This window comes from Canis lupus, chromosome 29 (genome assembly GCF_048164855.1).
Source record: "Canis lupus baileyi chromosome 29, mCanLup2.hap1, whole genome shotgun sequence".
Classification (NCBI taxonomy): Eukaryota; Metazoa; Chordata; class Mammalia; order Carnivora; family Canidae; genus Canis; species Canis lupus.
The window spans coordinates 25,970,753-25,987,962 of NC_132866.1; the positions used below are offsets into that span (position 1 = coordinate 25,970,753).

The following is a 17,210-nucleotide window of genomic DNA, read 5'->3' on the forward strand; positions in this document are numbered from 1 at the left end:
CCTTTTCCAGGATGCCATGGAATCATACTGTATGCATGCAGTAGTTCTCAGTCTGTAAATTGTATTTAGGAAATCAACTCTGTTAAATTCATTTTTAACCTCTAGTAGTTTCTAGTCAATTGTGTTTCCTAAGTAATGTCATTCCATCCTGCCAAAAGTTTTTTTTTCCATCCCTATATTGAAAAACAGCATGGTCCATTTCTGTGTAGATTTTTTTTTTCAGTTAAGTACAGTACTGTAAATGTATTTACTTCCTTTGCAATTTTCTTAATAACATTGTTTTTTCTCTAGCTTACTTTATTGTAAATACAGTATATAGCACATATAACATACAAAATATGTATTGACTGTTTATGTTATTGATAAGGCTTCTAGCCAATAGTAGGCTATTAGTAGTTAAGTTTTTGGGGAGTCAAAAGTTATACACAGATTTTCGACTGTGCAGGTTTGGTACCCCAACCCCCATGTTGTATAAGGGCTCACTGTATTTGTCTATCTTACTTCCTTCTGTGGTCATAATAAGTATTTCTATTTATTAGGATAGGAAGAAGATATGGATATCTAAATGGAACTAAATTTACTATGTTACACTCATTTTTCAATCTCATCTGCTAATAACAATCTTCCTTGATGTTGATTAGTTGTTAAATATTAATAGAAGGTGTTGTATTTTAATATTTTTAAAGATTTAAACCCATGAAAACAATCCTTGTTGGAATATTTTTATAGCTTAGAATATTTCCGACTATTAAGTGTGCAAAAATGCATGTTTCTATAGCTATCGGTTTCTTGGCAATTGTATAATGGTAAAAGCACTCTTGAATATTCATTTTCAAAATTCTGTCTCCTTGGGATCCCTGGGTGGCTCAGCAGTTTGGTGCCTGCCTTTGGCCCAGAGGGTGATCCTGGAGTCCCGGGATTGAATCCCACATTGGGCTCCCTGCATGGAGCCTGCTTCTCCCTCTGCCTGTGTCTCTGCCTCTCTCTCTCTATGTCTTGAATGAATGAATGAATGAATGAACCAAAATACTGCCTCCATAAAATTAGTTCCTTTAGAAAAGCCTTCACTTTCTCACTCATTATTAAAATGCTACTTTTATCTTGAAGACAAAGATTAATGGGAGTTAAGGAAAGGGCTTTACTGTTTTCTACTTGTTCACTGTACTTACTTTATTATGTTATCTTCAATTTGTGGGTTTTCACAAGAATCATTTGATAAGCCTAAAATCCACATAACCACACACAGATAAACCACAATAAAGCAAACCACCATCAACTTAAATGGAATGATTCCCAATTTTCTGTCAGGAATCTAGTGTACAGCACTGATTCTGCACCACATTGCTTGCAGCCATCATTCATTCTGATGGTCCATGCACCAACCACAGGAGTTTTGTTTTTTTTAAATTACCCTGGCTAAAGGATAGGCATGCTGAGTAAATCAGTAAGCTCTGTAGACCAAATCAGAGCTCTCATATCAAGTCATATTTTAAATATTAACAAAATAATTATCTTTCTTAAGATAAAAAATAAACATACATAGAAAATTTCATATTTGAGGTGCCTGGTGGTTCAGTCGGTTAAACATCTACTGTCAGGTCAGGTCATGGTCCTAGGGTTCTGGGTCCTGGGACTGAGCTCCTCATTAGGCTCTGTGCTCAGCAGAGAGTCTGCTTCTTCCTCCCCCTCTGCCCCTCCCCCTGCTTGTGTTCTCTCTCTTGCTTGCTCACTCTCTCTCTCAAATAAAATCTTTAAAAAAAAAAAAAAGAAAAATAAAAAAAAATTTAAAAGAAATCTTCATATCTTCTTTCCTTACCTCCAAGGACGGCCTTGTGCATACTTCCCCATATCCCACCTTGGAACTACTGCTCTGACAATTACAGAATTGTCCAGAAAGGCAGATTTTGGTTCAATACACAGACCATCTTTAAAGAAGTAGAGCTTTCCAAAATGGCCAGCATCCCTAAGTAAAGGATTGCCCAAAATTGGAAGCATTCAGGCAGGAGCCAGATGACCAGCTGGATGTTTACTTGCCAGAGATGCAGTGGCAGGGGTAAATGCATTGGATTCAATTACTTCCAAGGTCCTTTCTTTTGTACTGTGTTAAATACTAGAAAATGACAAGTAGCACCCACGTTTCTATTTATAATAAAAGTAACAGACAACAGAGAGCTAGACTAGTACTCAAAAGATCTATCATCAAACTCAATAACTTTTGGTAGTCATGTCCTGTCCCTGGCTATGTTTTAACCCCTGTAAAACATGGGGCCAGAATTCAGTCACTTTTGAGACCCCATACAGAGCTAAGATTCTGGGGTTGATTCTTTCTTCTTCACCAAATATTCTATGTTGGTTCTTTTTTTCTTTTAATTTAATTTAATTTATTTATTCATAAAAGACAGAGAGAGGGAGAGAGAAGCAGAGACACAGGCAGAGGGAGAAGCAGGCTCCATGCAGGGAGCCTGATGTGGGACTCCATCCTAGGACTCCAGGATCACACCCTGGGCCGAAGGCAGGTGCTAAACTGCTGAACCATCCAGGGACCCCCCATATGTTGGTTCTTTAGAAAGAACTCTGGAAAGAAATTTTTTTCTTTTTTTCTTAGTTTTAATTAGAAATAAAAGTTAATTTTTTCAAATGCCTTTATTACAGTGATATATGATTTCATGTTGCTTATCAATGTAATGTGTTTTGTAGTTGTTACATCAATTTTGCAATTCTGGAATTATATTAGCAATCTTCAAAAATGTTTCTCTATTCAATTTGTCTGAGATTTTATTAGGATTTTTGCATCTATGTTCATAAATAAGAATTTCCTAAATTTTCTTATGTTATTTTGCTTTTAATTTTTAAAAATGAAAGTCACAAGGGCACGTGGCTGGCCCAGTTGGTAGAGCATGTGACTCTTGACCTGGGAGATAAGTTTGAGCCCCATGTTGGGTATAGTGATTACTTAAAAAATAAAATCTTTAAAAATAATTAAATAAATAAAAATAAAAATGAAAGTCATATTAATTTCAGCAAATGAACTGGGTATCTTACTATTATTTTCTATACTTTGGGAGTATATGGAAACTCTCTGATAGTTTGGAAAAGTCTCAGGAAAGCCATCACAAGCAAATGACTTTCCTTTTTTTATTCTTTATTTTTTATGTAAGCTCTAGGCCCAATGTGGGGTTCAAACTCATTGCCCCAAGATCAAGAGTTGCATGCTCTTCTGACTGAGCCAGGTAGGTGCCCCAGACATACTCTCTTTTAAATGGCAGTTTTGTAATATTCTATCTTTAAAGGAGCCACACATTTTGATACTAGCATTCAAATTTCTAGCATCAAGCTGAGAGATCATGCTTTTAAAATCTAATTGATTTATATATCTCCATTTCAATTATAAATTTACTAATGTGTACTTTTAGATTGAGCGGATACTTTACCAATTTAATTTTTAAGATTTTATTTTTAAGAAATCTCCACACCCAATGTGGAGCTTGAACTTACAACTCCAAGATCAAGAGTCACACGCTCGGGATCCCTGGGTGGTGCAGCGGTTTAGCGCCTGCCTTTGGCCCAGGGCGCGATCCTGGAGACCCGGGATCAAATCCCACGTCAGGCTCCCGGTGCATGGAGCCTGCTTCTCTCTCTGCCTGTGTCTCTGCCTCTCTCTCTCTGTGTGACTATCATAAATAAATAAAAATTTTAAAAAATAATAAAATAAATAAATAAATAAAATAAATAAGAGTCACATGCTCTACCAATTGAAAACTATCCAGGTGCTGAATACTTTTCCAATTTAATCTATAAGAACCAATTAATTATATCAAATATTTTTCAAATTCTTATCATTCATGCTCGGTTTTCTTATTCTATTGTAATTTCTTCTCTAAGTTCTAGCCACAAACTCCTTAAAAAAAGAAAACATTTCCACCCTTTTCCCTAATATGGAGATTTATTTTTTTTAAGGGTTTTTCTTTTTCTTTTTTTAATTTTTATTTATTTATGTATGATAGTCACAGAGAGAGAGAGAGGCAGAGACACAGGCAGAGGGAGAAGCAGGCTCCATGCACCGGGAGCCCGATGTGGGATTCGATTCCGGGTCTCCAGGATCGCGCCCTGGGCCAAAAGCAGGCGCTAAACCGCTGCGCCACCCAGGGATCCCCCTAATATGGAGATTTAAAGCACGATTTTTTTCCTTTATATTACTACTTAGGTTCTATCACATTAACTTTCTTGCATAGAATTTGAATTTTCATGGGATGCCTGGGTGGCTCAGCAGTTTGGTGCCTGCCTTTGACCCAGGGCGTTGTCCTAGGGTCCCGGGGTCCCGGGATCGAGTCCCACATAGGGCTCCCTGCATGGGGCCTGCTTCTCCCTCTGCTTGTGTCTCTGCCCCTCGCTCTCTCTCTGTGTCTCTCATGAATAAATAAAATCTTAAAAAAAAAAATCTGAATTTTCACTATTTTAAAAATATTATCTTTCAACATATTCTCTACAACCCAGATGTTATTTAAAGAAGTATTTTTAGTTTTCATATGTTTGATCACCATTTAATTCTACCTAACCCATTATTTCTACAAGAGACATACTATCAAATTATGTATACAATTCTGACTGTTGATACTTTTTTGGCTACTTTTCTTTCATGGATTTTGGCATTATGTTCTTTAACTAAATTTGGGGATCCCGGGTGGCTCAGCGGTTTAGCGCCTGCCTTTGGCCTAGGGCGTGATCCTGGAGTCCCGGGATCAAGCCCCATGTTGGGCTCCCTGCATGGAGCGTGCTTCTCCCTCTGCCTGTGTCTCTGCCTCTCTCTCTCTCTCTCTCTCTCTGTGTCTCTCATGAATAAATAAATAAATAATCTTTAAAAAAATAAAAAAAAATGACTAAATTCAGTACTACTAGGTTTTGTTATTTATTGTAAATTTTACACATACCATTAAAATTTTGATGATGAGTTTTTTTATCAAGTATAATGTAAGCAATCATTGCTTCTTTAATATTTGTTCCATCATGATAAGGAAAACTTAGACCATACCTTTACTTTAATTTTTAATTTTTTACAAATGTCATGTTAGGTATTTCTTTGCATCTTGGATACTTGGATGATTAAACTTTGCTTTGCTTTCTAAACTGATGATCCTTTTAAGATTTTCTAAGCAGATAATCCTACCATATGATAATAATTTTATCTCCTTGTTGCTCATAATAGCTATACTTATTTTTAATTTCTGCACTAGACATGGCCTCCAGCAAAATGCTGAATAGCAACAGTGATAGTAACATCCTCCAATAATGCCAAATGTTTTACTCCTAATATGACATTTGCTGTCAATTTGTGACCCTTCTTTTAGAAGGTGAATTAAGTCCACTTACATTTAATAATTGTGATGAGTGTTATAGAATGAATGCATAACTAAATTCCTTCACACTTAGTTTTTTTCTTTTACCTTAAGTTAATGTGTATAGGTATAATGAGGGATAAATACAACCTAATATAATTAGTCAACTTGATGATATACAATATGAATTAAATTTGACTCTTACTTGCTTTTTCTTTTTCACTGAAAACACCACCATTTTCTTATGTCAGCTTTCTCCTAATTCCTTAGTGAAGTAAGAAATGAACTAGAACACGACATGGTCCCATTTAAAATTCAAAGACATTCAAAGAAATGCCTTTTAGCAAGATGAATTAAATGAACATGGGCAAATATCTAAAAACAGAAGGCTTTCACCATGGCACAACCCTACACTGCCTTTGCATTTGGCAGTAATGTTCTACAAGTGAATCTGCTGATGATTAGCAAAATTACAAAATGAACCCAAGGCCAATTAATCTAGAGTCACAAAAAAGAAATGCAGGTCAAGGCAGGAGTTTGCAGCTGGCCAGATATGGTACCATTTGCCTAATTTTCAATTGGGAATTTGCTACAGTGAATAAAATAAATATCTCCTCTGAGTTAATAAAAAATAACAGATATTACCTATCACCATTCTGTAACCATGAGACTTCCTGAACATATATATGATCAAAAGAAGTCTTTAAAAAGAATATTAAGGGGACCCCTGGGTGGCTCAGTGGTTTGGTGCCTGCCTTTGGCTCAGGCCGTGATCCTGGAGACCGGGGATCGAATCCCACATTGGGCTCCCTGCATGGAGCCTGCTTCTCCCTCTGCCTCTCTCTCTCTGTCTTTTATGAATAAATAAATAAAATCTTTAAAAAATAAAATAAAATAAAATAAAATAAAAAGAATATTAATCATTCCTATGTTTTCACAGTAGAAGCCTGATTTTTGGATTTAAAATATTATTCAGCATTTGCTTAAGAATCACATTTAGATGACATAGTTTTTCACATATAAAAGTTCTGTGGGAAAAACTAAGATCTTTTTTATTTTGCTTTAACATAAAACTAAACAGAGCAATTAAAAAATTCAGTAAGAGCATGGGTTAGTCTGCTTTAAGAGTACTTCCAAAATTCAACCACCCAGCTTCTCTTCAGAGGAAACTGTAGACCATCACAAATCTTTTCTAACTTAACTTTTGGAGAAGAAAATGGAAAATGTAAACCCACAGGACAGTAATTGAATAAAATATTTCCTTCTCAGTGTCAGGCAAAGAAGTGCTTTTCCTGCTTACAAGCCATTCTATTTCAACAGATGATTCAACTGGTCCTGTAGATCAGAAGACTGCTCAACACTAAAAATTAGAACAGAAAAGAAATTTATCTGGAATGAGCAATAAAGACCTCTCTTTGTACAATTTGTACTTTAATGCATACATACTGCTGAAGCTAAATCAAAATTTATATTGGTCCACTACAGTCCCAGAAGTTTAAACTATGAAAAAAAGGTTTGTAAAGCCAATTAGTGTAACCAATGTTGTAAGGGACAGATTTAATCCACTCAAAAAAACCCCAATATTGCTCAATGACTTTATTAGCACCTTTACTTAATAAATATTACCAGTGTAGAAAGTTTTCTATCCCTTAAGGTTGGCTTCTACACCCTGTAATTTTTAGAAAACCTTTACTAACAATGAACTGACTTACTGCATACCTTTGAAATATACAGTTGACCTTGAATAATGTGGGAGTTACAGGCGCTGTTGCCCCACACAGTCAAAATCTATGTATAACCTGACTCCTCCAAATCTTAACTACTAAGCGCTTACTGTTGACCAGAAGCCTAACTGGTAACATAAACAGCCAATTAACACATATTTTGTGTTATATAAATTATAGGCTACACTCTTATAATAAAGTAAGCTAGAGAAAAAATGTTATTAAGAAAACTATAAGTAGAAGAAAAAAAAGGAAAAAAAGAAAACTATAAGGAAGAAAAAATAAACATTTACAATACTGTATCGGATTTATTAAAAAAAAAATCTGTGTGTTAAGTGGAACTGTGTAGCTCAAACTTGTATTGTTCAAGGGTCAACTGTACTGTTTTCTTTATATCCCAAATGAGCCAACCCAGAACACATGACAGTTTAAGGCCATGTGTCAACCAGAGTTTCACATTGATCCTAGGCCCAGAAGTACAATTCCCTGCAGTTGATCCCCCCGACTCCCCCATCTTTGGGGTTACTTACTTCTTCTGAATAGCTTCTTGCCTAAATCAGAAAAGGAAAGAGGAAAACAAACATTAAAAAATCTAAGAAAACTAGTTCAACTTATGGCGAGGTATTTGAAATAGGCAGAATGAATTTCTAGCTTATGTCACGATCTATATTTCTGTCCATTCTAGCTTAAGACTATGCTCTTGAAGCTCTGTTCACTGAGTGAAGAGTTGCTAAAAAGATGGATTCTAAGCCTGAAGAGGTAATGGCCCTCTATCAGACTGAGGGAGGTGGTGCCACTTACTATATGTATGGCTCACATTCAGTCCAGGTATGTGTAGCCTAATGGTCACACACCTGATATACACACACACCAAGAATGAACATTGAGCTGTTTAAAATTTTTTTTTTTTTTTTTTAGATTTTGTATTTATTCATAGAAACAGAGAGAGAGAGAGAGAGAGGCAGAGACACAGGCAGAGGGAGAAGCAGGAATCATACAGAGAGCCTGATGTGGGACTCGATCCAGGGTCTCCAGGATCACGCCCTGGGCTGCAGGCGGCGCTAAACCGCTGCGCCACTGGGGCTGCCCGAGCTGTTTAAATGTTAAGAGTTAAATTCTCAATCATACATTTCTAATAGGTACCATAAGTAATATCAACTATATAAAATATAAAGCAAAATGAAATACAATGAAAAGCTAATTAAAATTTATCCAAGGGTATCTGGATGGCTCAGTGGTTGAGCATCTGCCTTTGGCTTAAGTTATGATCCCAGAGTCCCAAGGGTAGAGTCTTGCATCAGGCTCCCCCCGGGGGAGCCTGCCTCTCTTTCTGCCTCTCTGTGTCTCTTATGAATAAATAAATAAAATCTTAATAAAAAAAAAAGTTATCCAAAATTGTAACAGAGAGAGTTCTCTAGATTTCAAAATCTCCTGGATGATTTACATGTAGGGCTGGCTTAAATGAGGGACTACAGGATACAGGCCACAGCTACACTTGATTTCCTAGTGCAAGCACAGACTCCCCAGGAGAGACCCTGGGCACAGGTAGTCAACAGATACTGATTGTCTACTAGAAGCATGATCCTGGCATGGGCCCTGTCCTCTTGGGGTTTAGAGTCTCTCTCTCTGAGGAGCCCCCAGATGAATATAGAGAGACTCACAAAAGGCAGTCTCTGCTCTTGATCTCATCCCATACTCTGGCTTCTTCTGCAGTCGCAGCCATCTTTTCCAGAAGGAGCTCATTCTTAACTAACCCCATCTCTACTCCCAACTCCTGCTTTTATAGGAAAATGTGCTGAAGCACAAAGGCAGGTGGGGCGGGGGATGTCAGTCTGTGGAAGGTGACTTTGCAACAAGCCAGCACTGGAGAGGGCATACTCACTGGTATTGAAGGTGCGTTGTTATTATTGCCATTTTCCTTAAACTCTGCATTAAAAAAAAAAGAACAAAACAAAAAAACAGACAGAGAACATTCCACTTTCTTGTAGCCACACCAATTATGTAGATAAAACCCAAATCATAAAAGAAATTGTTTCTTACATCTTCTGAGTGCAAGATGGCATCTTCCTGCAGGACCATGTTTCGAGCCGCCTGACCTAGCAGCTGGAAGACAAAAATAAAGTGGTAATGATCAAAATCTGCAAACTTCCTGTCATCTTCTCTTGCAGCTGTTATACCACCGCCCTCTCTCCTCCCCTCCCCCCATACAACTACAAATGCTCCAAATGTAACAGAGGATAATTTCCCATTTGTTCACGTTGAAAATCCAAATTCAGGGTCACTCTGGCAGTCCTGGCCTGGGCTCACCACCCGTTCCAAAGGCTACTGCTTAAGAAATCAAAGGCTCCCTGTGTAGCTTATGAGCCAAGAGCTGAAAGGAGAAGTCTGCAAAGAAAACTTTGGCTGCACAGGCCCAGTGAGAACTCTTGGTTTTTAAAAGGCAAATCTGACATTTGGGGTGGTTTGAAAGGGATGAGGGAGCAGGAACTAGGGCAGGGCTAAAAAGGAGAGCAGGAATATAGCTGTTTAGAAATGGAATGAGAGAGGGACACCTGGGTGGCTCAGCGGTTGAGCGTCTGCCTTTGGCTCAGGGCGTGATCTCGGAGTCCTGCAATCGAGTCCCACATCAGGCTTCTGGCATGGAGCCTGCTTCTCCCTCTGCCTGTGTCTCTGCCTCTCTCTCTGTGTGCCTCTCATGAATAAATAAATAAAATATTTTTTAAATAAATAAATAAACAAAAACAATCAGGAAAAAAAAAAAAAAGAAGAAGAAATGGGAATGGAATGAGAGAGACACACAGAGTACAAAGAGGCCTGGGAAGAAGCTCGGGGTTGAAATGGGAAAGCACCACAGGAAGGATGGCCGGATGGGGCAGGGTAGGATACAAAGAGAAAATGTAACTGTACTTAGGGCAGTGAGCAAAGCTCCACCCACGTTGAGAATTGTGAATCACTGTGCTGTACACTTGAAACTAATATAACATTGTATGTCAACTATATTTCAATTTAAAAAGAAAGACAAAAAGGAGAAATGTGGAAGCAGATTTTGATGAGTTCTGATAGCTGATAGAGGGGCCACAAGACCAAGAGACAAAAGCTGAGCTCCGATTCAGATGGCTGGCCTGTAGCCACAGAGATGTGACTCAGGGCTGTGAGGCAAGGGGAGATGGACAGAAGTCTGTGGCCTACTGTCATAACTCTGCTCCAGCAGACATGAAGTCCAACCCCATAAGGGGAGCTGCTGCTATGTACATCCTACCTACCGTCCCTGTTCCCTTGGGCCAGAGAGATTCCAATGAAGAGGGGACCGATGACCTAAAATTCACCAGGAATACCAGCATTGCTATGGTCTCCAGATAGTCTTTTTACTAATTTTCTTTCTTTCTTTTTTTTTTTTTTAAAGATTTTATTTATTTATTTATGAGAAACAGAGAGAGAGAGGGGTAGAGACACAGGCAGAGGGAGAAGCAGGCTCCATGCAGGGAGCCTGACGTGGGACTCGATCCCAGGTCTCCAGGATCACTCCCTGGGCTGCAGGCAGCTATAAACCGCTGTGCCACCAGGGCTGCCCTCTTTTTACTAATTTTCAAGTTTTAAAATTAATAAACCTATATGTGCTTCTAAATCGAAACAGTAAAATAAGACCTTCGATCCCTGTCCCTTTCCCTACCCATTCTCCTTCCCCTATGCATAAATATTTTTTTAGAGGTGCCTGGTTGGCTCAGGTAGTAGAGCACGTGTGACTCTTGATCTCAGGGTCATGAGTTCAAGCCCCACGTTGGGCATGGAGCCTACTTAGCTAAATAAATAAATAAAAATTAAAAATATACATATACTACCTATGTACATATAATAATGGGATATATATATATATATATATATATATATATATATATATATATACATATACACACACACACACACACACACACAGGGTTCATCTTTCCATTGCTTCTTTCTAAAAGTGGACATACATATATACCTGTACCCCTCCTTACTTAAAATGTAACTACTATCTGCACTCTTCCACACAGTGCTATTTTCACTTGACAAGATTGGCTAAAATAGATGTGCAGTAATTTATACTGAATCTGCGCATTGCTCTTTTATGGCTGCTGAGCACTCTGCTGTATACATGCCCCCTTAAGATTATTCAACCAGTTGTCTTGTAGACTTTGGGACTATTTCTAGTCTTTGTTATTATAAGTAGTGCTACAAAAAAATATCTTATATATCTATGTGTCTTTTTGCTAGTGTATCTTTGGGATAGATTCATAGAATTATGACTGTGATTGCTGGATGAGGGGATTTTAGTTTTGCTACATATTGCCAAATTCCCCTCCACTGGGGTTACACCATTTCACACTCCTGTCCACAATGTATTAGAGTGCCTCTGGCCACTTTTAAGTGGCCAACTCCAAAGTCCTATAGATGGGAGATGGTGACAGACAAACTGATGACAGAAAGAAAAGGTTCTCACAGAAATTTCCTCATGCATTGAGTCGGTCAGTCAACAAATATTTATTATTAAGTGCTTATAATATGCTAGGGAGAAACATAGCCCCTGTCCTCACAGGGCTCACAATTTGGGGACACAGGCACTACCTTATGGTAACAGCTGATGGGGAAGCACCAGATGACTGGGCAGCACAGGGTAGGGGGGGTGGGATGTGACCCATTACAGGGATGGGTGTTCAGGGAGGGCTTCCTAAAAGAAGTGACGTCTAAGCAGAGACCTAAAAGTCGAGCACAATCAGATTTACTGTTTTAGAAGCGTGGCAAGCAGAATGGACTGAAGCAGGGACTGAAGTCAGAGACTGGTTTGGGAGAACACTGCCATAGTCTAGGCAAGCAGTGAAAGTGGCCTGAGCCACAGGAGTGGCAGTTGAAAGGCAGGCGGCCAGGGTGGGGGAGGTGATCATTTCGAAGATAGACTCAAGGAGACTCATGATTCCTGGACTCGTGATTGCTGTTGCAATGCAGGGCCAAGGCCCTTTCTTTGATGAAAGATGTCTTCATTGGCATTCTGCATCATTTTCTTGCATAAACCAACCACGCACATCACATATCATTTAAGATGTCCGGTTTGGGTTCCTTTAAAGTGGAACAACATCTTGAGTATTTCCCCCTAGGCTTTTACCATTGACTTGCTCACTTGAGTTGCTATTAAGCAACTCAATAGCAATCTTAGCTACTCATCTTCAACAAGTATTATTACTAAGTTGCTATTTGTTAGCTCTTCATCTTCAAGATCTTTCCAACATAGTTTTCATAGCAATTCCAATTCCCTTTTTGTTTTCATTCTGGTTCATCATTTTCCATATTATTGCATTAAATAATGCAGTTACAGTAGCAAGCATAAACACAGGCTTAAGATAACAGACAAAGGACCCTAAAAAAACACACACACACACACCCCACAATGGACCCTTTACTCAGCACAACTCGACTGGAGGAGTAGAGGTGCAGGCGTACACAGGAGGAGCGTGGGGATCACACATGTGGGCACCGGCTGGCATGTTCTTCCCCACTTGGTACTCCAGCCATACTGGCCTCCTCGCACACCCTGCACACACTCCCATTTCAAGACATTTACATTACATTTGCCATTTCTTCAATTTGGAACGCTCTGCCTCATGTGACTGATTCCCTCACTTCATTCAAGTGTCTACTCCAATGTCTCCTCCTTTAGGGAGCCCTTCCCCAACCACCCTGTCTCAGGAAAACCCTTTCATCACTCTCTACTCTCAGCTTTGTTTTTTCTTCATGATATTTATTACCACCTGTTTGTTTCATTTATTTGTCTGTCTCTTCACTAAATGTAAGCTTCCTAAGTACAGGGACTAGTTTTGTGTATCATTCTCTACCTTACACCTGGAATAGTTCATGGCACATAGCAGACAATATTTGTTAAGTGAATGCTGTGGAAGGAGAGCTTTACACGTGGAAATTGTGTAATTGTCAGCTAATCAAACAAAACAGTCACATGGAGACTGCTGAAAAGAGAAACAATGTTCTATGTAAGAAGGATTGAAATAGAAAATTAGGCTCCATGTCCACAATGAGACCAAGAGTTTCCTTTCCCTCAGGACCAACAACAGGGAGGTGCCCTGTGGCTTTGGGACAATTTGGGCCACACCAAAACCAAATCAAAAAGGTAGAGAAGAAAGTCTAAGGAATATAAAGAATGTGTACCCCCCTGGAGAAGACAGTTGCCACTAGATCCCCAAAAACCATAAACAGAAGTTGTTAAGTGAAAATAAACTGTAAATACTTGAGACATTTTTTTCTCTAGGAGACTCAGGTTACAGCTCAGGACACCATCAAGAAAACAAAAACAAAACTCACAGAATGGGAGAAAATATGTACAAACAATATCCGATAAGGGATAAACATTCAGAATATATGAAGAACTACAACTCAATAACAGAAAGTCCAATTTAGAAATGGACAATGATTTTCATAGACATTTCTCCAAAGATATACAAATGGCCAGTAAGAACGAACAATGCTCAACATCACTAGTCTTTGGGGAAATGCAAATCAAAACCACTGGGGGATACTAGTTTATACCTCTCAGGATGGCTATGATTAAAAATGGAAAATGACAAATGTATCTGGAACGCTGATGCATTGGTAACAATGGAAAATAGTACACCTATTGTGCTAAACAATATGGGGATTCCTCAAAAAGTTATATGACCCAGCAATTGCAATTGCAACTCAGCAATTACCCCAAATAATTGGAAGTAGGGTCTCAAATAGGTATTTATATACCAATGTTTACTGCAGCATATTCACAAAGCCAAAAGGTGGAAACAATCACCAAATGAATGAATAAATAAAACGTGGTATATACATAAAATGGAATATTATTCAATCCTAAAGATTAATATAATACTGGTATGTGCTACAAAAAAAAACAAAGACAAAAAAAGAAAAGCAACAAGACACTCCAAATAATCTATACTTTAGTAAAGGAAATGGCAAAAATACATAACTACAGAAAAAGTCAATATAATAAGATACCTAATAAAAAGATAAATCAGAGAACTGAGAGATGATGTGTGAACCTCAGAACGCTGGAATTATTTCAGTTTAACTCAATTCATACCATTTACTGAACACCCAATCTAACTCTACTATAGAAGAACCTCATGTGAAAAATACACAAGGAGGAACAGAAAGGAGCAAGTAACATTAGGGCAGTCAATGGTAACGCCACAGCTTTGTGGCCACTTAACCAGCTAATATCACATGAGAGGTGATGTCCAAGATTATGAGCCTAGAACCAGTCTGTCTAAATTTGAATCCTAGTTCTATCCCTTCCTAGCTATGTTGTAACCTTGGACAAATTCCTTTTTGTATCTTCTATATAAGAAAAGCATCTCCTCTATTAGTGAGTATAAAGATTAAGCTACATAAAACACAGTAGAGTTCAGCACATAGTAGATGCTCAAAAAAGAAGATGGATGTTCAATACATACTGGTGGTTAACTATGAACACTATATACATATTTTTTAAATTTATGTATCCATACCTTGTTTCTCCTCCAGAAACACTGAAGGCAATTTATACCAAATTACGTGCATGTGTGTGTACACATATATACACATTTTTTCTTAAACAGCGACAGAATCTAAAAGTCATTAAAAGGAGAAGGAAGTAAATGTGTCTATTACTAAAACTGATCAAAGAACTTCCGTGCAACCAAGGCAAAATGTAAGACACTTGCATTGTACAATTCTTATTTGGTAAAGGCAACATAACAATTCCTCAGAGATAGAGAGACTGTCCTCTGATACTGAATTCTAAAATGAACATACCACATAAGACCTCATACAAAACCTACTTGGGATCACCAAATCAGTGACTTCAGCAATAGTATTATGGTAAATAAAAAACACCTTCTTCATACAGTTATTTCTTGTAGTCATTATCAATAAAAGCTAAGGACTTAACATGAAAGGTGATTCTGTAAAGACAATCTACTGGGCCCTAAACTAATATGAATAAAGCTGCTATGAATATTCATATACAAGTCCAAAAGCTTGTAGCCATTCTGTGCTTGTTACTATAATTACATAACTTAATGAAACAATATAGAAACTGATGAAATATGAGTTAAAAGACAGTTGCTATTATTGTGAAAACTAAGGTGAAAATAACCAATACTTACTGAAGATGAGCAGCCAAGACACACTGCTATTAATTATAAGCAAGATAATGGTTAAGGTTTATAGAAGAAATTCACAAAAATCTAAAAAGCTTTGTGGTTGTTTTTTTTTTTTTTTAAGATTTTATTTATTCGAGATAGAAAGGGATCAAGAGAGGACATGAGCAGGGGCAGAGGGAGAGGAAGAAACAGACTCCCTTGCAGAGCAGGGAGCCCAAGGCTGGGCTCAATCCCAGGACCTCCGTATCATGACGTGAGCTGGGAAGGCAGATGTTTAATGGAGTGAGCCACCTAGAAGCCCCTAAAAAGGCTTTGTACTCAGATTGTTTCACAGGTATATTCAAGATGTTCCACTTTAAAAAACCAAAACAGGAACTCCTAGATAATATGTTATACGTGTGGTATGTATATGTAACAAAATGAGAGGCATATTATCACTTCTCTTGGGTAAAAACCTAGAGTGTAATGGCTCCGTCATCAGAACCATTTTGTTTATCCATTCACTTGTCAATGGAAATTTGGGTTGTTTCCAGTTTGGTGCTATCATGGATATGGTGTCATGCACATATACAAATCTTTTTGTGGACATATATTTTCATTTCTTGTGGGTGAATATCCAAGAGTACAATACTTTTTTTGGAGACACTGTACATATATAAAACTTTCTGGTGTGAAAAAGCCATCATATAACTCCATTCGTGGAACCAGCTAAAGGATGAAGGGGAAGTCAGGGCAAAGGAGAAAGCTAATCAATGAAACAGAAAACCAAGAATGTGGCCAGAAAGACAAATCAGAAAAGAACAAATCCACAGACGATGCACAGAAGTTTGGAAGGAATCTGGGATGTTGAGGGCAAAACCATGCGGAATTTCAGGGCTAAAAATGGATAGATCTTCACTAGAAGACAACCCCATGAAACAAATGAGGAACTGGCCAGGACCACTGTCTTATCCGCTGCTCCCAGGCAATCTCCGCCTTAAAGCACAGATTCCCACCGTTTTTTTTCTCTTCCTACATCGCTAATGCCCGAGAGACTACACATCCCAGAATGCAACACGCGCCCTTAGCGGAAGAGCTCTGCTATCTGGGAGCGGTTCACAGCCTACAATTCCCAGGAGGTAATGCGATCTCCTTCCCACTGCTAGGGAAGACTTGGGCCCGGGGTACCCGGCCGGAATGTCCACTCCCAGCTCACCTCAGAGCTCCGGGAGCCTTTCAGCACCTGCTTGGTGAGCGCGATCACATCCGTCCCACAGGTGTTCACCTTCTCTGTGAGGAGCCCCTTCACGGATTGACCGAATCGCGCTTGCGAATCTGGTGTCCCAGTCGCCATCACCTCAACTAGTGAACGCCTCAGCCTGGACAACGGCGAGTCGCTGGGGCCAAAAGGCATCAAAGCGGAAGGAAGCGAAGTGGCGTCTCTTCCACCGTGGGAAAGGAAGGGACGCATGCGCCCAGCGGAGGTTGACTTTACCTAACTTTAAATTAAAATAAAATATTCAGGTGGTATCCTGAGGAAGATGGGGGCCCCAGGCGGACATCTCTGGAGGGAACTGAAGACAATTTCAGTAAATCTATGGGTTAGAATCAGAAGGGCCTGGAATACAGTCCTACTTCTGCATTTAGTCATGTGACTGCAAATTACTCAAGCTTTGAGTCTTGTGTTCATCAGTAAGAAAACAATGTTCAAGTCTCCAAAGGGTTATGAGCATGAATTAAAGTAATTCAGTTCAATTTTAATAAAATTTCATGAGGCAAACATCAAACTGTGCTAGACTGAGGGTAGAGAAAGAGAAGAGATACAGTCCTTTGTCTCTAGGAGCTCCCAGGCCATGTAATGAGCCACGTAAACAGCTCATAAATGGAGGCAGTGCTCAACATCACTAGTAATTTTTTATGATAAATGATCGCTTTGTTCTATTAAAAGCAAACTGTCACTTTGGAAATGAATTAATATCTGAAATGTTTCATGTAGC

The 17,210-nt window shown here is 38.7% G+C and overlaps 1 protein-coding gene across 1 annotated transcript; it reads right to left on the minus strand.

Annotated features, from left to right (window-relative positions):
- Positions 1-6,359: 6,359 nt before the first annotated feature.
- On the minus strand, positions 6,360-16,699 carry BORCS7 (BLOC-1 related complex subunit 7). Its single transcript, XM_072805502.1, has 5 exons — positions 16,430-16,699; positions 9,098-9,160; positions 8,940-8,983; positions 7,588-7,608; positions 6,360-6,693 (listed from the first exon to the last, which is right to left on the minus strand). Exons 1-5 carry the CDS (start codon positions 16,682-16,684, stop codon positions 6,642-6,644), a joined length of 435 nt encoding a protein of 144 aa, XP_072661603.1. The 5' UTR covers positions 16,685-16,699; the 3' UTR covers positions 6,360-6,641.
- Positions 16,700-17,210: the final 511 nt, after the last annotated feature.